The 21931-nt window shown below is 43.6% G+C and overlaps 1 protein-coding gene across 2 annotated transcripts in view; it reads right to left on the bottom strand.

Moving 5' to 3' along the window:
* Positions 1–21931, bottom strand: part of BIN2 (bridging integrator 2) — a 420497-nt gene that overhangs the window by 258826 nt on the left and 139740 nt on the right. For both annotated transcript variants that reach the window (XM_086965898.1, XM_086965889.1), the window contains exons 4-5: positions 14178–14272; positions 316–411 (exon numbers count right to left, since the gene is read on the bottom strand). In XM_086965898.1, coding sequence (XP_086822024.1) covers positions 316–411; positions 14178–14272 — 191 coding nt within the window. The remainder of the gene's footprint in view (positions 1–315; positions 412–14177; positions 14273–21931) is intronic.

Raw genomic sequence — 21931 nt, forward strand, 5'->3', positions numbered from 1 at the left:
GATTGAGAGTAGATGGTAGACATCTGAGGGTATATTATTATTATGTATATTATGCTGGTATTTAAACTTGGTAATGCGTAATCGCGTAAAATAAAGGAACCCATCTATGGCCCTTGAGGGCTGGATCAATACCAGATTTTCTGCATATTCACAAAGAATAATTTGACATAAAATTAATCCAAACTGGGATCAGTTACAGTCTGCGGCTAATCTGAAAATATCATACGGATCATACTATGATGTACTAACTATAATCACAATGGCGTAAAAGAAATTAAGCAAACTGAACTATCATCTGATTTCCAGCGACTTTACCTTCATTTCGGGAAACTGGGCGACATAATTCTCCATGACACGCACTGCCTGGTCTGAGAGCTTCTCCTCATAATCTGCCCACAGAAGGTCGTTGTTCTGCAAAGGAAGGATACACTCATTGGAATCCTGACAGTTTGGTACTTTTTGGAGACAGTACAGAAGGCAGCAAGGTTGTTACATTGTTTTATCTTTAATGTCATTTTCTTTTTCAATTTAAGCTTTATTTCGATAGAAATGTCATAAAAGCTACAAATAAAAAATACATTGCTATTGTTTAAAAGAGGGTACAGATATACGGCGTAATTAGTTAACATAGATGTTGGTACAACCAAATAATAAGTAGACTGAATTAACAATGATAAATAAATAAATAATTGCCTTAAAAACCAGTATAAGGACAGTCAGTGCTTTATCTTTGTAAATAAGCATTGATACAATACTAAGAAGGCATTAGGTTTGCCTAAACATGACCGCAGGGATTTAAAGAATAAAGTGCTTGTGCCAGCAATAGTGTTGTAGCCTTAAAATCCACACTGACCTATATAAAATAAAAAGTATGTCTATCTTGAGAGGGCTTTCCACCTTATGAGCCAGGCTTGTCCCCAAAAAATATCAACGCACCATGCAAAGAGAGGTCTGGGGTCAGACCTGAGGATACGCAGTGCTGTGTAGTGGACCCGTGTGCCCAGTTGCTGGCAAAGTGGTTCCAGCCATTTGGCCCGTGATGTTTTATACGCTGGGCAAGCACACATTAAATGGGCAATGCTTTCGATCGGGGCCTTGCAACTTGGGCAATCTTTCCCATTGCTTGCGCACCATTTTGCTGTCACTTCGCAAACAGGGAGGGATCTGTTCCTAAAGTGCATATACAGCATTCTATCTCTTGGTACCTTGATTAAGTCAAGGAAGGGCTCATATTGTCTAATTTGTTTGTGAGAGTAGAATTCTGTTGTCAGTTTGCTCACATTGGGTTTACTGTTCTCTCGTTGGTCCACCCACTCCCAGTAAAGGCGTTTAAGTCCCTCTCTCCTCAGGGGTTCCTGACTGGCCCAGCAGCCACAAAGTCGTATGGCTGACAGCGTTCTTTTGATGTCGCAAATCCAGCCTATTTTCCTGCCGGTATCTAGGTGGATAATCTCAGTGAGGGCTTCTGCGTAGAAAGAGAGCTCAGGGGTCTGCCTAATTTGAGCCCACAAAAGTAAGGGGCATAGCCTAGCTACGTCACCTATTGACCGCCTACCCATGTCCAGCAGCAGAGGGGGGGGGACGATTTGGGTGCCATAACCAAGTCTCTTAGGAATTTGTGTTCTGACCTGCAGCGCTCATCTAATTTGTCGAATCCCCAAACTTCTGCTCTATAAAGGGCAGCGCTAACTGCTTTTGCATCATATATTTGGAGGGATGGAGCTACAGGCCTAGTGTGTGAAAGGCGATGTTATTTCCTTATTACTCCAGCCATTCGTTTGTGTCCCATCAGCATCTTTGCTAGGTGGGGTCTCCAAGACATTTTATCGGCAAGTCTTACACCTAGATTGTCGAAGGTGTCAACCTTTTCAAGAGGAACCCCCACCTAGCAATGGGCCATTCCTACATGACCTGTGGCAATTAAAGGCCAATATTTGGTTTTAGTACCATTTATGACCAATCCTCGGTTGTCGCAGAAGAGTTGGAATCTATTGATAAGGCGCTGCAGCCCTGCTGGGGTCTTAGATATCAGCAGGGTGTTGTCCGCAAACAACAAAGTTGGTATCTTATTTTCCCCCAGGGTGGACGAATTGGCTAGCTCCTCCTGGAGGAAGCCAACTACCCCATTTACATATAGGGAGTACAGGGTAGGGCCAGAACACAGCCCTGTCGGACTCCTCTGTTAACGGGGTTGCGCTCTGTTAATTGTCACTGTTCCCCATTCATTTTTTTTGTTGTAAAGTTGCATGAGACCACTTTGAGGGAAGTTCAACTGATGGTCAAGCTTTGCTGTAGGACTCACCGTGATTATAAATCCACTGTATGTTTGGCACGTGATGAGCCTAGACTGAGGCATCTGACTGACTTGTTGTTCACAAACGTTGGCATTGAAAATGTCTATGAATAATAAGAGATTGGTAAGAGCCAATGGAGTGAACATGTTGATTAATCAGTTGCACCCCTTCATGCCTCCCCAAAACTTTAGGAAAGCAATTTAGAGTCTTAGATGTGCAGGGAACGCATAGCCATGTTCCATTGTGATTGTGCAGACCGGGCTCTGATCTGGTGCTCGTGCCTATTCGTGCACAAAGGCATCTTCTGACCACGGTAACCTAAAAGTACATGTTCAAACGCTGTGAGCAGAGCTATTGTGCAACTTCTGGACGCGCTACTTTGCAACATACCCTGAATTGGCCTATTGCTGCTCTGTACCCCGAGGATTCCGGTGCCTGGCTGCTATTGTCCCCCTCCAGCCGCCGCAACTCACAGCAACCAGCGGCCGCCGAGCGGAGGGGGGCACAGGACTACGTTTCCCGTCAGGCCTTGCGGCGGGAGACGCTTCGACATCGCGCCAGGCGGTGCATAAAGACAGCGTCTTACCGGCAGAGCGAGTGACGCTGTGAGCAGAGCTATTGTGCAACTTCTGGACGCGCTACTTTGCAACATACCCTGAATTGGCCTATTGCTGCTCTGTACCCCGAGGATTCCGGTGCCTGTCTGCTATTGTCCCCCTCCCGCCGCCGCAACTCACAGCAACCAGAGGCCGCTGAGCGGAGGGGGGCACAGGACTACGTTTCCCGTCAGGCCTTGCGGCGGGAGACGCTTCGACATCGCGCCAGGTGGCGCATAAAGACAGCGTCTTACCGGCAGAGCGGGTGACTCTGTGAGCAGAGCTATTGTGCAACTTCTGGACGCGCTACTTTGCAACATACCCTGAATTGGCCTATTGCTGCTCTGTACCCCGAGGATTCCGGTGCCTGGCTGCTATTGTCCCCCTCCCGCCGCCGCAACTCACAGCAACCAGCGGCCGCCGAGCGGAGGGGGGCACAGGACTACGTTTCCCGTCAGGCCTTGCGGCGGGAGACGCTTCGACATTGCGCCAGGCGGCGCATAAAGACAGCGTCTTACCCGCGTCACGGGAGCGCCTGTGGCTAAGTCCGGGCAAAGGGCGGGCCCTCTGTCGCCCTCGGTGACTGAGGTAGGCTGGGCTGGGCCACGTTATTAACATTTGCAAGTTAATATTTGTGCTACTTATCGAAGGGCAGCGGCGTCCCGTGAGGTTCTATTCGGCGTCGTGCTCCTTTGACACTGACTGGAACTTAACACCAGATTACCCTCCATTGCTTGCTACATTTTACGGTTTAATTACGTTCTTAATCACACTCTTCGCGGAGTTTAATTCTTTTAACTGTCTAATTTGTATAATTGCCGGGGAGGATGACAAAGAAACTTCGCTCTGGGAGAATATTGGGAGGAAGGTCATGCGCCAAAACTAAATCCAATCCCTTACGAAATAAATCAGTCAACAACCCTCTACTGAAGGGTCAATGTCAGCTTTTTAAACTGTGGGAAAAACCTGTGGATAAGAATCTATCAGTTGACGAAATTGAAGGCTGTGTTAGAGTTCCACATGTGGGACCGACTAAAGTGGTAGTCAACTCTGACCCCCTGTTGATTGCAAGAGATTCATCCCAAGTAGAAACTGCTGTGAGGACTTGTCTTGTACATTCCGAATATGATAGCGACATCAAGCTCCATGTCCAAACTGCAGAGGGAGAACAAGCTAACAACTTATTAGCCCCACAAGTCTCTGCACCTTACGTTCGGTCAGGAGGTGACTCCTCATTGTCAACCATTGACCTAGAACTTTGTGGCCGTTACTTGGATGGTGGCAGTTTGAAATCTCCAGAAGCCATCAAGTCTTCGGTGGGTGCTACTCCTTCTGGGCTATTGTTGTACAGCAGCACTCCATCTATAAATGCACAGGACATGTCCGCATTAGTAAATGTTTCCAAGAGCCCTGTGCTCAATCTATCCGGCATTTGTCCTTCTGTTGCTGCAGGCGAAAAACCGATATCTGAATCTTTGATTGCGCTGGAACATTTACTGGCCTCTATATTATTACTTTTGGGCAAATTTGTGGGTAGTTCTGACTGTATCTTGGACTCCGTCACACAAATATTGAATACGTTGTTGCTAAAAGTACCTGAAAAGAGCACTGATCCTCCATCTGAGGCGGGTATCAGCAAGGCAACGGGATATGTAAATGTTCCTGCAGGAAATTCTGAAATAAAGACTACTGTGGTATCTCAAGAAAATGATGCCACGGTCTTTCCGATCACTGCGGCAGCTAACTGTGTAAAAACCACAGAATCTGAAATAGAGGAAGAAAACCTGACTGCTCCAGACTTAAAAGTGGTACAAGAGTTATTTCCAATATTCATCCCTGACAAAAATGGGCAACATGAGGATGAGAAAGAGGAAAAGGAAAAAATTGGTACGCATAGAAATAATAAAGGAAAAAAAAGGAAACCTGTGCGCAAATACAGGAAGAAAAGACAGAGGCGAATAATCTTCCAAGATCCAATTGCTTTAACTGGTAATGAAGATAATGTTAGTGAGTCAAATTCTGTGGCCACGAGCCCGGTTGTTGATACCCGCCTCTCCGACTGCAGACAAAAGGTCACTCTCAACATTCTTCCTATGGCTGTGGAGGATCTACCCCTGAATGGTGGACTTGGCCTGATCGCCCCCCCAGTGACAGAGGTGATGAGACCTATCCCGGTCGAATCGGGGGCCCTTAACCCTCTGGCTTCTTCTTTTTCACTTCTAGTAGAGGATGGTGTACGTCCCCATTTCTCTTCCCAGGCAAAAGAATCAATGTCTTATGTGGACACTTTGGTTTTGGACTTTTTGCCTTTATTTGATGCTGACCTGCCCTTAAACAGATCATGGCTGCTCAAATGTTTTAAAGACCTGGAAAGTCTTCACCTTATACAATCAAGTGACATTGAGTTAGTAACTCTGTTAGGTGGAGATAGTGTGACACGCATAAGGGTCAAATTTCATTCTAAAATTATTGTAAATCTTATATTACAACAAGCGGAGAATTTCCAATGTAGAGGAATTGACGTTTTGCCTATTTTCTCTCAAGGAAATGTCAATCCCTCTCATGGGTTGGCCCAAAGGGGTGATAAATTAGATGGGGCCCCTTCTCCCTTTAATGATCTAAAGATTTGGGTTTCAAAGGGCAAACGTTCGGTTTCTCAGGTATTGCACCCCCCACAAATTCAGAACTCTTTTCCCTTAGAGGATAATCAACGGTGGAATTGGCTGCCTAGCGCCCTGTCTAATAAGATCTCAGATAACCCCAAAAAATTTCAACATCTTTAACAATAATTGGAAAATTATTTCTTGGAATGCAGCCGGGATATATAGTAGTCCAGAGAAATTAGAGTTTTTACTCTCACTGGAAGCAAACATGTTCTGCATCCAAGAAACATGGTGTGCTAATAACATTTGTGCTGGGAAGGATTACTATGTGTTGGAGGCACCGGCCGCTCCCTCCAAGAAAGGCCACGCTAAAGGGGGAATTGCTTGTTTCTTGTCTAACAAATTGCAGTGGAGATTCTCTCACTATATTGATCCAAGTAATCTCTTCCAAGCTATAACAATAGCTAATCTCCCTTGCTCTGCAAATAAGTCCTCTGTTGTAATTATTAATGCCTACATTCCTCCCGAAGAGTGTTTTAACATTTTATTGAAGCAAGTGTTCCATTATATTAGACAGATTAAAGAGGTCTATCCCCCACCTGAAGTTATACTGGTTGGAGATTTGAATTGTAAAATCTCTAATTCTAGTTTAAATTTATTCAGAAATAAAGCTAAAGAAGAGGCCCATCTTATCCCACAATCTCTCTTCCCAGATAAAATAAAAACAAATAAAAGAGGGAAGATCCTTTTGGAAGAACTGTCGGCAGTCGAGGGGCTTATTTTAAATGGGAAATTCCCCTCTGATGTGCCCGCGAAATTTACTCATAGGTCCCCCTCTAGCGTCTCAATACTTGATTATGTGATCTCCGATTATGGTATTTTTCCGTTGGTTCAGGATCTAATGGTATCCCCAACAGCTTTGAGTGACCATAGTATGATCAGTGTAAGTATTTCTTTAAAACCTCCTCCCACTGAGTCTTGGTCCCTTAATAATAAAGATGTTAATTTTCATGGATCTTCGGGTAGATGCTTTTGGAATCCAACTGCCATCATAGGTGTGCAGGATATTCTCTGCAAAACCATATTAGAATTAAGCGATTGGCAGGGTTCCGAAATCGTAAACTTTGAAGGATTTATGAGGAAGATCATCTTGGATGCGAAAAAGGCTAGCTGTTCTAGGAAAATGGTAGTATACCCTAGTGCATTGCGCTCCCTGAATAAGGAAATAAATAAACTAGTGCGGGAGCAATTTTTACATAGATCTGGTGAACTAGCAAATGAAATATCGAAGTTAAAAAGGAGAACTAGATTGAAATTGAAACTTAAAAAAGAGAAGGAAGATTTAGTATGGATAAACTTAAGGGAAGCCGTTGTGCATGGCAAGGCCAGAGAATTTTGGTCTATAGTTGGTAAGGGATGTGGTACCAGAACTAGCCCTCTCCCCATCCCCATTTCTGAAGAGGTATGGTCCTCTTTTATTTTGAAACTATATGCTGGGAATGGCACACTGGTTGAAGATAGTGGGCTTGTCCTAACACCTGATGGTCCTATTAACTTTCCAACAGAGGAAACTATAGAAATGGCCATAAAGAACATGCGCTCCTCCGGAGCAATGGGACCTGACGAACTACCTATGACGGTTCTGAAGCAGGAACCCTCGTTATGGAGTAAGATACTCTACCCATTGTTTAGATCGTGCTTTGTCACTAAAATGGTTCCTGCTTCCTGGAGGGGCAGTATAATGATCCCAATTTTTAAAAAGGGAGTTAGGGACAACCACATGAATTACCGTCTGATAGCTCTCCTTGACTCAATCGGAAAGGTTTTTGCAAAATGTATTTTAACATTACTTAACGAATGGGTCGAAGAGAATAATATCTTACCATTAGAACAAACTGGTTTCCGTAGGTGGCACGGAACATTAGATAACCTCACCGCCCTACAGGTGATCTCGGACAAATACACACATGTCCGAGGGGGGGTGGTGTTTGCTGCGTTTATTGATTTCTCCACAGCGTTCGACAAAGTAGATTGTCGTACGCTGTGGAGAAAATTAGCAGCATTAGGTTTACCATCTTACTTATTGGATCTTGTACGTGCTCTCCATACGGATACTTGGTGCCGTGTGCTCCAAGGTGGAGAAAGGGGTCTCTCGCAATTAATTCCTTCTTTGAATGGCCTTAAACAAGGTTGCCTTTTGGCTCCATTATTGTTTTCCCTGTATACTGTAGATCTCCCTGCCTCCTTGTCTGCTTGCGTGGGCATAGCTCCGGTGGTGGGGGGGGTTTCCTATCTCTTGTCTGATGTACGCAGACGATATCCTCGTCCTAGATTTAACAGCTAAGGGCCTGGCCAACCGTCTGCATGCTTTAAATGCATTTGCTGGGTCCCATTTTATAAAGATTAACACATCTAAAAGTAAAATTATGTGTATTGCAGGGAAAAAGAAGTGTCGTTCTGAAAACTTTGGATGGTCTATAGGTGGCCAGAAATTAGAGGTAGTCAAATCTTATACTTTTTTGGGCAAAATAATTTCGGACAATATGAGTGAGAAGCCCCATATGGAGCATAGTTCACGTAAAGCCCTCGCTCATGGCAAAGGTTTGAATTCCCTCTATCTCGCCACTGGTAAAAGACACTTTTCCTGTCTACTTGAGGTGTATAGGGCAAAGATTCCTGCTACGATATTATATTTAGAGCTGAAGCACTGGGGTTTCTGCCATACAGTCGAAGGGAAACTTCTAAGATCCTTATCCTCCCTTAATACCGCGTGCTCCCTGGCTGCATGTAGGCTCGATTTCGGCCTCAGGAGCAGCTGGGTTCAGGGACTATGTGCTTTGGTCAGATGGGTGGCATGTTTGGCCAGAGCTGAACCGGGATCGTTGAGAGCTCTCCTTAAAGGAGAATTGTTGGGCAACTTTAAAGAGTTCTCTCGAATAGTAAGGAACTTTAGAAGAGCTGTGTCACTTCTAGAGTTAGATGAAAGTGTTCTATTTTTACATTCTCCGGCTCAACTAAAAACCTTGCTGAAACAGGCATCGTGGGAACTCTGTTTCAAATCAGATAAGAATGCATTACAAGAAAAGGGGGGTTGTGATCTCCTTCTTAATTCTTATTCTATGAAGTTTGCCCAACCCTATGCCACATGGAATATTCCACATGGTGTTCGTAGATTATGGTTTCTTTTAAGATATGATCTTTTGCCTCTAAATTTACTCTTATCCAAATGGTATGGATCTTCTCCCATGTGTAATCTTTGTAATATGAGTGTTCAGGATCGAACTCATGTATTGCTGATATGCCCTGCCCTCCGCTTATTGCGGTTGAAATGGTTAAAGCCAATATGTCTCCAACTAGGCATTTCTAATGTAAATATCTTCCTGCAGACGTTGTATTGCCCCCCAAATGAAAAGCTTTGCTTCTATATTTTAAATTTTTTTAAAGGCTTTTTAGCTATTTATTAATGAGATCTGGAGGTGCTTTGGTGTTGATTACTCTTGTCTATTATCAATCGATGCAACCTGTCTTGTGATTATTGTATTGAATTTTTTCATTTGTTTGTAATTTGCACTGTGTATTTTTTATGTGGCCCTCGTTGAGAGCCAAAACATAATAAAATTAAATTGAATTGAATACATGTTCAAAGCATTTAGAAGGTTTCTCTTCTCAGAGACATTACCATAAAACATGCATCTATGGCTAGATGTTAGACGGATGTGGAGGTGATTTTCATGGAAATTCGCTGTTATATTTGTTGATTATTGTATAGCGATCTGTACCACCGGGGAACATCCTTTACGACGCGGATTTTACTCCGCAGTGCTTTTACGACGCGTCCGTTACAACGCAAGTCGTAACCACGACTTGCACTGGAGGGTGCTAGAGGATTAAGAATAGTATATTTACTATTCCAACAGCTTCCCTAGTGTCCACGGGGACTGGTGTTAAAATAGTAAATTATACTATTCTCATTCCGCGCCCCCAACGCAAGTCGTGGTAACGACTTGCGTTGTAAGGGACGCGTTGTAAAAGCACACGTTGTGACGGTATGTGTCGTACCGTCATACATCCATACCACGTCAACCAACCCTTGTTGTGCAGACTGCATTCTTTGAGAGAGATTTTGTGATCTTTTTGGTAATTTTGTTTTACTGATTTTGGCCACTATCACTACCAGGGAGCTGGATAAACTCCCTCGGTTGGGGATTTGGCCTTTCTGCGTATCTAGATAGTTCTGTAGCACCTATTAATAAACTATTTTTATCATTGTAAATTGTTTATTTCGACAGAAATGTCATTTAAACTGTGCATACAAAATCTGAAAAAGTGAAACAAATTTAGAATAAACTCATAATAAATTCCCAGGCGCCTTCCGGATATAAATACCAGCCTGTTGAAATGTATTAATAGCAAAATATATAAACATTTTATTAGCAGCACACAATTTTCAAAATCTTGTCTGCAAGATATCTGACCAAGCTCAAGTAAAATAAGTTTAAAAAATGTTCTTCTTAGGACTGAGAAAAATTTACAACACAGAAAAATGCTCACATGCTTGTAGTGACACTAGGGTGACCAACTGGCATTGGTGCAAATTCAGGACGGTGAGTGTAAAAATTCAGGACAAAGGGTCAAAATTCAGGACACAAATTCAGGACAGGAGGTCAAAATTCAGGACAAAACTTCAGGACAATAGGTACGTTTTACAGACACATCAGAGGTCGCGCAAAAGTATATAAGTAAGCCCAGCCATTTCCAAACATATTCAACCATTTGCAAACCTATCCATCATGTATCCTTCCATCTATCATTTCACTCATCCATCCCTTCATCCATCCCCTCATCCATCCTTTTACTCATCCTCCATTATCCATCCATCCACCCTTTCCCCCTATCCATCTGTACACTTATCCATCCACTCTTCATCCCATCCATCCATTCACTCATCCATTCAGCCATTTACCCTTTCACCAATCCAGCCATCCTTTCACTTACTAATCCTTCCACCCATCCACTCTTTTAGTCATCCATCCATCCTCCCTTTCTCTCTCCATCGACCCTTTCACTTAGCCTTCCTTCCACCCATCCATCCACCCACCCATCCATCTACTCATCCACTCATGAATCCATCCATTGCCCCTATCACTCATCCATCTATCATTTCACTCCTTCACACATCTATTCATCCTTTTGTCCATCTGCCCTCCCTTTCACTCACTCATCCATCCTTACACCCACCCTTTCACTCATATCTCCATTCATTCACCCTTGCACTTATCAATCCAACAATCCATCCATCATTTCACTCATCCACCTACCCCATCATCCACCCACCCACCATCCACCCACCCACTCATCCATCCTTTCACCCACCCACCATTCAATCCACTCATCCATCCTTTCACCCACCCACCATCCACCCACCAACTCATCCATCCATCCTTTCACCCACCCACTCATCATCCATCCATCCTTTCACCCACCCACTCATCATCCATCCATCCTTTCACCCACCCACTTATCCATCCATCCATCCTTTCACCCACTCTCCATCCATCCATCCATCCATCTGTCCTTCCCTTCATCATCCATCCATCCATCCATCCCCTCATCATCCATCCATCCTTCCCCTCATCATCCATCCATCCTTTTCCCTCATTATCCATCCATCCTTTTCCCTCATCATCCATCCATCCTTCCCCTCATCATCCATCCATCCTTTTCCCTCATCATCCATCCATCCATCCATCTGTCCTTCCCCTCATCATCCATCCATCCTTCCCCTCATCATCCATCCCTTTTCCCTCATCATCCATCCATCCCCTCATCATCCATCTATCCTTTCACTCCCCCTCATCATCCATCCATTCCCTCATCATCCAACCATCCATCCTTTCACCCACCCCCTCATCATCCATCCATCCACCCTTCCCCTAATCATCCATCCATCCATTCACTCCCCCTCATCATCCATCCATTCCCTCATCATCCATCCATCCATCCTTTCACCCACCCTTTCATCATCCATCCATCCATCCATCCTTCCCCTCATCATCCATCCATCCATCCTTCCCCTCATCATCCTTCCTTTCCAGTCATCCATCCATCCTTCCCCTCATCCATCCTTCCTTTCATCCATCCTTCCCCTCACCCATCCATCCCATCCATTCATCCTGCCCCTCATCCATCCATCCATCCTTCTCCTCATCCATCCCCTCACCCATCCATCCATCCCATCCATTTATCCTGCCCCTCATCCATCCATCCTTCATCCTTCCCCTCATCCATCCTTCCTTTTATCCATCCTTCCCCTCACCCATCCATCCATCCCATCCATTTATCCTGCCCCTCATCCCTCCATCCTTCCCCTCCATCCATCCATCCATCCTTCCCCTCATCCATCCATCCTTCCCCTCATCCCTCCATCCTTCCCCTCCATCCATCCATCCTTCTCCTCATCCATCATCCTTCCCCTCATCCATATTTCCCCTCATCAATCATCCAGCTACCCTTCCACCCATACATCCAGCTATTTACATTTTCTCTCCATCCTTCCCCTCACTCATCAATCCATCTATCCTCTCTCATTTTCCATTTATTCAATCTTTCATTCATCCATTCACCCTTTCACTAATTCATCCAGCCATTCACACATCCCTTCACTTACTTACTCGCCCACCTTTCCATATTAATTTTGAGCTGAGCCCTTTTGAGAAGAGGCCCATCAAGAACTTCACCCTCGCTGCAGGAGCCATTCCAGGACTGGGACAGAAGCCACCCAGGGCGGAGACAGGATCCACCACAGGGGGGGACAAGAGCCATCACAGGCGGGGGTGGACTGGAGCCACAACATGGGGGACAGGAGCCATCACAGGAGGGCGGGGGGGGGGTGGACTGGAGCCACCACATGGGGGGACAGGAGCAGGAGTACTCACAGGATGGGGAACGTGATCCACCAGGGTGGGCACAGGGGTGGGCATGCAGTATTCTAGCATCATCTTGGGCTTCTTGCCCCCTCCTGCACAAGACAACGAGAAGACAGGCTCTCTGTCCAAAATGCCATCCCCCACTGTGATGTACAGTACTTACAGGAGATACTCTAAGAGAACTGATTGAACTGATTGTCCTCCATACTTTGTTCATCAGTGTGGGTGTGATTGTGCCATTTCTTTATTGTATTACATTATGCATGTTTGAAGAACCAAGGTTTGCTTAAAAATTAGTACAAATTAAGCTCGGTGAAGAGAAGCAGGTGCTGCCTCGGTGTAATCAGGGGTGTAATCTGGCCGAGTCTAGGATGTTTGGGGCCCTGGGTAGAAATGGAATGTGTGAGCCCCCCTCTAAATAGCAGATACAAGACGCATTCAGGGCTGTTTGCATGTGAATGGATGCCCCTGCTCCTGAACCTGCAGCCCCTCCCTCAGTCACCTTCAAGCACCTCTTAACGGGTCATCAAGGGCTGAAGGTGTGAGGGTAGCCATCCCGCTGTGCCTCTACGGTGCTGCTGGGGGTCTGAGCTTTCATACAGCATCGGAGTCAAGAAGGGAGGTGGGGGCAAGCTGTGCCCGGTCAAAATTACGGACAAATGGCGTCCGTTAAAGAATGCTTCACGGACAACGGACAGACAGCCAAAATTACGGACTGTCCGTGAAATTTACGGACGGTTGGTCACCCTACAGTGACACATTACCAGAATGAAAACATTCAGCACTGGCCTCCGCGGCACTTATTTTTGGAAAACGAAACTGAGAGGACAAAAGCTCAACTGTAACGCGACTCATGACACTTCTGATAAATGAAGATAAAAAACTGAGAAAATATGGTTCAATAACAGTTCTGCTTTTAAATGGGACATCAGCTCTGGCTTAGGAGTTTTTCAAATGTAGCTGCATCTCACTCCAGTCTCACAATAGAGTAAAACAGGTAATGGAATGAGCTTCCTCAGCAGTTAATCAAATAATTAGCAGTTAAGTCATACTCGACATCCAACACAATATCTGTCTCTTATAGTATCATAGCAGGGAATAAGATAAACCTTATCCAACTTAATGATGACATTTAAAATTAATCTAGATAAAGATGGTAAAGAATATTCTAAACCACCACACCACCCTCAAAGCCTGGGGTGCCTATTTAATCTTCTACCAATTGAACCTGGCTGCAAGCTCCTCCTGGAATACAGAAATTGTATGTAAAAAGACCCAACAAATATTTATAAAAATGTATTTTCCACCACAAACAGTTAACGTAGCCTCATATACTGCCGCCATAGCTAACATGAAAAACGCCAAAAGGAAAACTGCACTGCCTTTTGTGACCATACTTAATTGTTGCCTGAGGGTGTTCATGAGTTTGTGTGACAAAACGACGAAGTCAAGGTCAACTTCCTTATCTTTGAAGACAAGCCATAGTTCGGATCTATTTGCCCTCTCAGAAGCGGAGTACAGGCTCATAACATTTAACTGAATAGCTCCTTTTTCAGAAAGGCATGCACAGCTCAGATAATGGTTAATGCACTGTTCGTGAGGGATATGCCCATGCACAGAGTCTACCCAATATAATGCTTTCTAACAACTTGGTTGTTGAAGTAAGAACAGAACTAGGCCTAAAACAAGACAGGTCACTACATTTACCCTTTTTAAATAAAAAGTATAATTACACATGATTCTAATATGTTTCTGTACCTCCACTATGGACTTCAGGTCTTTGTGCCCGTCCCACACTGGATTGTAAATTTCTTGTAGTGTCTCTGCGAGTCTTTTTGAGCTTTCGTGCATTACTGAAAGAGAAGAAGCAGTAATATTAGTGCATTACATCGAGTCTGCCTGGTTCTTAATTCCATTACTTCCAGTCTTAGGGGCAGATTTATGTTGCCTGACGCATCTCTGCAAATCAGCAGAGATGCGCCAGGAAAGATACGGCACGCAAGTTTATCCTTGCGCCACCCATGATGCGCCGCATTTACAATGCGGCGCACCATGGCGCAGAAATAAACAGATGGGTGTCGTATCTAGGGTGTGAAGTTGTCGCAGTGCTGAAGTTGTGTTGCGTGTGGCACGCAACTCCAGCACTTTTCCAACTTGCCCTATCTGTAACGTGGTGCGTCAAGCCTTACGCCCGTTTGAAGCAGGCGCAGGGTTTTGACGCATCAGCGTTGGTTAAGTGACTCGGTGAAATCTTCTAGATTTCTATGAGTAATTTTTCAGGGGCGTTCCTGCGATGGAACGCCCCCCCTGCGTGAAAACTTCTACATGAAAGCTGACGCAGGTTTCATGTGGTGCAGGACCTTACACTGTGACGCATCTCCATAGATGCGTCACGATGTAAGTATGTCGCAATGTGGCACAGGGTTTACGCCGCCGCTGCATCACAGAAATGACGCAATGGCGGCACAAAAGTGGTGGAAGTTCCACATAAATCTGCCCCTTAGTGTTTCATATTCTCGCCTGCATTAAATAATGTTGATCAATAAGGGCTCGGTCCATGCCAGATTTCAGTATAACCTCGGACCATGGAAAGGATTCCATTAAATGTATGGCTTCCAACTGGTGATGCTCTGCCACTATTTTATGCTTTGCACAACACCTGAATTAATCTGCACTGCACATGTATTTATATAAAGTGTGCTTTTCATGTTAAAGGTAACCATAGTTAATGTAGGCCTCAGTTTAACTAATTCATGATAATATGAAAATGTTCTTGTGGCTGCTGTGCCTTTTTCTTTCTTTTTTTCTTTTCCGGAGCCAGGCTGTAACTGCCAAATTTTAATGAAATGTATTCTCTTGTTTAAAGATCATGGGGCAATTACGATGCTGATTATGGCATCGTAATCAGCAGTATGGATTTATTTCCGACTGACCCATTTGGATGGAGTCAGTCGGTAATGAATCCGAACTGGATTTCCGAATGGCTTCCGACCGGCTCGAAGAGCTTTTGTGCCAATCGGAAAGTCTCCTGTAATCCCAAGGGCGGCTCTTTCCTTCCGAGGGATTACAATGTCGAATTCCGACAGCCTTTCTGTGCCAACCTTTCTGACACAGAAAGGCTGTTGGAAGTCGACTTTGGGCTCCCATAGGTGCAAAGCCTCCAGATGGTGGCCAAGGGGGCACCTATGTTGTCCCCCTGTTGATCCCTGGACCCCGTGGCAGGCACGTTAAGATGCCTGCTACAGGGTGCAGGGATGAATTGCACCTCTTCTCTTTACAATAAGAGCATGCATTCCGGTCGGAATGCATTCTCCCATTGTAAAGAATAGGAGTGCGACCGAACAGTGTTCAGTCACATCCTAATTGCTGGGTTGAGACTGCCGACAGGAGGTCCGTCGGTCCCAGTGTAGTGTAGTTCCTATTTTCCCAATAGGCCCTGCGCATTGGAATAACATAAACAGTAGTATCGACGTAGAAGTGCGGATCTTCCAGGCCTCTACTGACTATGCTAAACTTAATTGGGTTTGTTACCAACTAGTTCAGAGGTCAATGGAAACTTTCTTGACTGAATAGGAAGTGATCAGCTTCCCTGGCACAGCCAAGAAGGGATTCAGTTTTCCAACAACCGTGCAACATGACAACTTTGCTCCTCAGATAAGAGTCAATCTCTACAGTCGTGTGAAACAATAGACAGTTATTTTACTCAGTCAGTTGTTGTGCAGATTACTTTCACAATATGTAGAGAATAGAGAGACGGGCGTTTTCAATAAAAAGGTATTATTTATTGAACAGTCTTTCTTCTTGTACAAGAGAAATGAATTGCCACAATTGCAAGACTTGTTATTATAAAAAGTGCGTACAGTAAGATGAGTACTGCGAAGTAATACTGTAAAAGCATTGATATGGTTTCTTAGCCATACAATGGTTTAAAATGAATAAAACATATATACATTCATATATACATTTGACTAACGTACTCAACTGGTGCTTCTAACTACGCCTACCCCAGTGTACCTGACCTAAGCCTAATACTTGGGAGGGGAGTAAGTAAGTAGCTTTAAGTTAAGTTGGTTTTGCCAAGGTTTGCTTCAAGAATTCTCTCTAAGGGTTTAGTCAGCACCATACCTCTAGAATAGAATGCTGGAGGTCTGGTATCTCCTTCAGGGAACTCGATATCCCAGTCACTCGCAAGAGTGGGCTGGAAACACCGGAGCTGGATTTCTCTGCAGGAGAAAAGACAGCGTCTCTCTCAGCGCGTCGAGGAGGAGGAGGAGGGGCAGCGTCCGCGGGCAGCTTGCATCTGCTGGGCTCTTGCAGGGGACGGCAGTTCAGCTCCTGAGTTCACCACACCATCGTTCGCTCGTTAGCAGCGATAGCAGTAGCGATAGTGTCAGCATTAGCTTGACAGCGATAGCTTCAGCATGACAGCAGCGTTTGCTTAAGGCAACGTTGGTAATATTTATACCTGAAAGGTGCCTTGTTTGACGTAAGTTTTTGGACATAAGACGTCAATAAAGATGTCACTAGGAAGTGATCATTTATCAGTGCTCATTAGAGTTCTATTACTAATCAAAACATAGCAAGCGGGGCTTTCCCAGGTTGCTGAGTTTTTATCTTGTTGAAGAACTCGGAGTGTTAATCTAGGAATCTTAGATAGTAACTTCTGCTATGTCATTGCACTAATGAGTTGCAAAGGAAGTTGCAGAGGAAGCGATTCTGAATTGTGGCTCTGTTCGTGTGAGGCCAGAGATGAGTTTCTGAATATTGCATTTGATCGGTTATGCCAATATAGGGAATATATGGATTTATAGCCGTATAGGAGCATAAGGTCACAGTATCGATCAGGGTCCTAGATTAGAACGCGACACCCACTCCACGAATTTATGTCCATCAAATTACTAAAACTAGAGCAATAAGATGCATGTGTAACATTGCTCACCCCAAAATACATATATGCATTTGAAATAGGCGTATTTGAAATACGTGAAAATATAGGTACTGTACGTTTTTGAAGCATAGAAACCATTCAAATTATAGCATATGCAATCAATGAACGATTTTGCAAAAAGAATTACACATGAAATATCTCTGAATACAGAAAAGAAGGGCGAGATAATTTCATCACATATAAATGCATTGCAGTAAATGTGCTAGAGGCTGGTTGAAAGTTATTATGTCTCTAGATTTACCTAAATAGAAGTAGAAGCTTCTGTTCTCTATGAATAGGTCTACTTTAAGCAAAGAATTTTTTTGTGCCAGAAAAAGGGGAAAACATTATGAAAAATAGTTCAATCCCAAAAATATTTTCTTGTGAACGGGGTAATAGAGTTCCAACGCTTTTTAGCAGTTTTTGTTGATCAAAACTGAAGGCCGAATTCAGAGTTCATGGGAACGCTGTGTGTCGGAATGCTTCTCTAAAGTTATTGTTTCTGTTCGGGTGAGAACATCATATCAGACAGGCTCTCAAAGAATTGGTCTACAAAATCAGGTGACAGTTCGACCAAATTCGATAGTGCTGTAACTTGGCAGGTGTGAGAATGATTGCTGTCATCAAAGGCTGGATCAGCAATGCTCACAGAAGGTCGTACCTGGGTGATGTTGCTTTTGTCACTCGCTCCACTGTTACCACCTAGTCGTAGTACAGGAGTCTCAACGAATGCCGTCATCAGGATTGGTAGCCGCTGGGGACAACACAATGCGTGAGCCGTTATCAGACTGAGCAAAGTATCGATAACCATTGGTACTGCTGATGGAAGTGCAAGACAGGTGTCCAACACGCATTCATCTCCGCATAGCATACATCGTAGTACAGGTAAGATGCAGGATTGCCATATAGGTCTGAATGAAAGGAACCAGGTCATGTTTAGATCTCTCAGCCTGGCCAATCCAAGGACTCTAGTTATTCTGTCCCGGTAGCGGATTGCTAGGATTGTTTCTTCCATTCCCATAGGAGTCATGTCTGAGCTGTGGCTTGCCATATCGAAGCAGGAGGGTCAAAAATAAAATCCCTGCTACAAGTCCCAAAAATAGGGGTATGCCGCCAAAGACTGAATGGACAAAATTGGGAACGATTCCCAGAATTGCTTGAAATGGTGTTAGCAGTCCCATAAAAATCGTCTTAAATATGCCTGGGATGCCTATGGCACTATACATGTTAAGTATTTGGCTCAGCATTTCTACGAAATGCATGGGGCAATTTGTTGATAAAAGGTCATGAACCTCCGTAGCTGTCCTTGCAACTAGGATATCATACGTCTCTTTTGATGACGTGATGAGCACTGTTGTCTGCAAAAGTACAGACTTCATTTTGCTTAAAGTATCAATTCGTATAGAAGAGAAATGCAGACGGAGCCAGATGGGAGTCTCTATGTCTCCAGGGCCACTCGGAAACAATGCTTGAATACAGCATTTGACCATGGAAGTTACGCTTACGAGATACGCTTTTCCTGGCAAAAGGCCACAATATCTGTGATTCGTCCTTAGAATGTAACTCCCATTCGCGAGTTGCATAAAGAAAGGCTCTATCTGCGTTGCAGGTGTGACAAGCTGGTGGCATGAAAGGTTGTTAGAATTACCTTCACAGGCTCCATGTAAATTAATACCCTGGCACAAAAGTATACCGCTTAGTGAACGTTTACAGTTTTCACCACTAAGAAATACATTTTTGTTGCTGTCACTATAGCATGAATGTGTGTATGGTAATTTCCATGTTGACTTAATGTACCCTTTACCCAGTCGTTCATACTGGCCAGTAGGTATGTATTCAAGGCAATTTTTAAATCGGAAAGTTGTTATCGGAATTGTGATAATCCCGTGTATTATCCATTCAATGACAGGACTTTCTGACATTGTCAATGGTAATCTCTCAAGTTTTTCGATGCTCAGGATTGTAAAGTCTGCTCCTTTCTGTGCCAAGCTGATTTGTTTATCAGTAAGGTTAAAGATGGAAAACAATGACGTTGTGTTGATTAAACGCCAGGGCACATAGCCTGAACGAAGATTTTGCAGCTTCCAGCCTAATTGTACAATAGAACGTAATTGCGACTGGCCATGCTGTAACATTAGCAAGTCTCTGTCTATTATATCAAAGGCAGAGGATACAATATTGTCCAACGAATATATTCTGGAGGACAGAGTCATTAACCCATTGTCTACTACAGAAAGTGATTTTTCCAAATTAATACGATCAATTTCTCGTATTTTTTCTGCTGTCTCAATTTGTGTGACTTTCCAAGCCTCGTTGTATACCGCATAGATACTGGTTGCTATGAAACGCTTTTGACGCTGTTTGCGTGGTCCCATAATAAAATCGCGCAAATCAGCACCATCTTTAAGTAAAGACAAGTGTTGCTTAATTTCAGCCAGTGTGGATGATCTTAGCCATTCAAGGCAGAGTTTCCCTACACTGTATGTTGTTACTATCCCTGGATGTTGTCTCTGGGAGTATCTAGGGTCTTGTCTGGTCATTTTTAACCCCTGTGTTTTATTCAGGAATCTATCTTGACTGTTGTTTGTGTTAGTTGGCCAGATTAACCACTTTTTCCAATCAGGATGTGTTCTGTTTAAATGTAAAATTTTTGATAGGTCTATCTCAATATCTATTGTTGCATTATCAGGTATTGGCTTTGGAATAGACGGTTTGTTAAGGTCTTTGATCTTAGCTAGGCCAAGACAGGTTGTTTGATGAACTGTGTCATTTAAAAACATCATTTGTTCTGGGATCATGCAGGCTCGAAACAGTGCTTCTAGGCCTTGTACCTGCCACTCTTTTGTACCCCAGATGGTTTTTGTTTCAATGTTATTTTTCCAATAATCAAAACCAAATGTCATCATTTTTTCATAAAATGCTTCTGAATATATCAATTTAGTATTTGTCAGCATTGTTTTCAATCCTGTTTTATCTAACAGTTTATAATAAAACATTTCTGCATCACTGGTGTTAAACCCTGAGAAGTACTTGAATTTCTCAAAGAATGTTTTAGAACTGCTTTTAGGTGGTGTAGAACAATGTTCCCATTGATTATACTTAAAAACATTTCTAGGCTGTGCAGATTTATGCAAGTAATGATCACCATAATGTGTGAAGCAGAACATCTGCTCATAACTAGACGAACCTTTTAAATAATCATGATCTGTGAATCTAGCTGACATTACCAAATCAGACATCATATTGTTAATACTTTTAACCTCTTGGCTGCTAGGCGTTTTCCCGCTGTGTGCTGGAAAATGCCATTTTAGTGGCACTATGACGAGCTCAGCTCGTCATCAGCACACAACACCCGTGGGTGATGACGAGCTGAGCTCGTCATCAGCATCAAAAGGGTTAAAGTCCCAATCATCAGAGAATGTACTAGGTTTTACAAAGTCACTTAAGGAAACCTTGAATTGATGAGGATACTTCAGGATCTCGACCGGACCATAGATTTCATAGTCAGTTTTCTCCCATACTACCCCACCAGGTATTGGAATGGCTGTGACATTTACTGTTGACAGTTCTCTTTTCTTCACGTGGGATGATCTGTGTGGTTTGAGGACTAAGTTGATGTTCTGACTTGCTGTGTCCATTGTACTATATTTTCCCTCAATGAATTTTCCCAAACAAAGTACCATGATGAGCCAAAGCAGGAAGAAAAATACACCTAGACCGAACCAGAACTCTAACCATGGGGAAGTGAGGTAAATTTCCTTCAGTTGATGAAAGAGCTCCGTTGCTTTTTCTTTAAAAGTCTTTTTTATTTCTGGCATCACTTCGGGGTTGCTTTGATCCTCGGAAAAGTTATCGAAGTTGATGAAATAACCAGAGGCAGTTCTGTCAATTGTTGGAATTGTTCTTTAAATTTGTCTTTCGGTAGCACATTCAGATGCCACATCATTGTAGACTGGTATTTCTTGACAACCTGTTTCAATCTGTGTTTCAAGAGGCACGAGTTCCATGGCATTATTGCATAGTCCCTCTCTGTGCACTGCAGGCTGATCGAATGTGATTAGTCTTTCAGTTTGAACCTCTTGGATTGTTGCAAGTTTGGGTATTCTGTTGTTTCTTGGGAGTCCACTGGGCCTACTGTTGATTATAGGCCACATGCTTGTGGTTTTACCAGGTCGATTGATACAACTCTGTTCTCCTTTTTACCAGCAAGGGGCAGTAGTACTACTGATCTTGTTCCGTTGATAGCTAAGACAGGTACTGCTTTTCTGTAAGAAGGCCCAAATTCCTTCTTCACCGCAATTTTTTCTCTGACTAGATCCCCAATCTTTGGAATCCAGACAGGCCTTGCTGGGGCTGTTGCTGGTGGTGCCTCGTCAGTGGTAGCTGGCTGTTGCTTTAACTTTATGTTGCTTAAGGATTTTCTTGTTTCATTCAAGTCCTGTAAAACAGCCAAACGATCTTTGAAGTCAAAGTCTGTTTGTTTATCTTGTACCACTGATACCTGACTATCTAAGTCCTGAACTCGCATTCTAGTTCCGAACAATAATTCGTATGGGCTGAAACCTTTTAGAGAATTTCTTGGCAA

The sequence above is a fragment of the Lissotriton vulgaris genome, chromosome 1_1 (assembly GCF_964263255.1).
Source record: "Lissotriton vulgaris chromosome 1_1, aLisVul1.2, whole genome shotgun sequence".
Lineage (NCBI taxonomy): Eukaryota > Metazoa > Chordata > Amphibia > Caudata > Salamandridae > Lissotriton > Lissotriton vulgaris.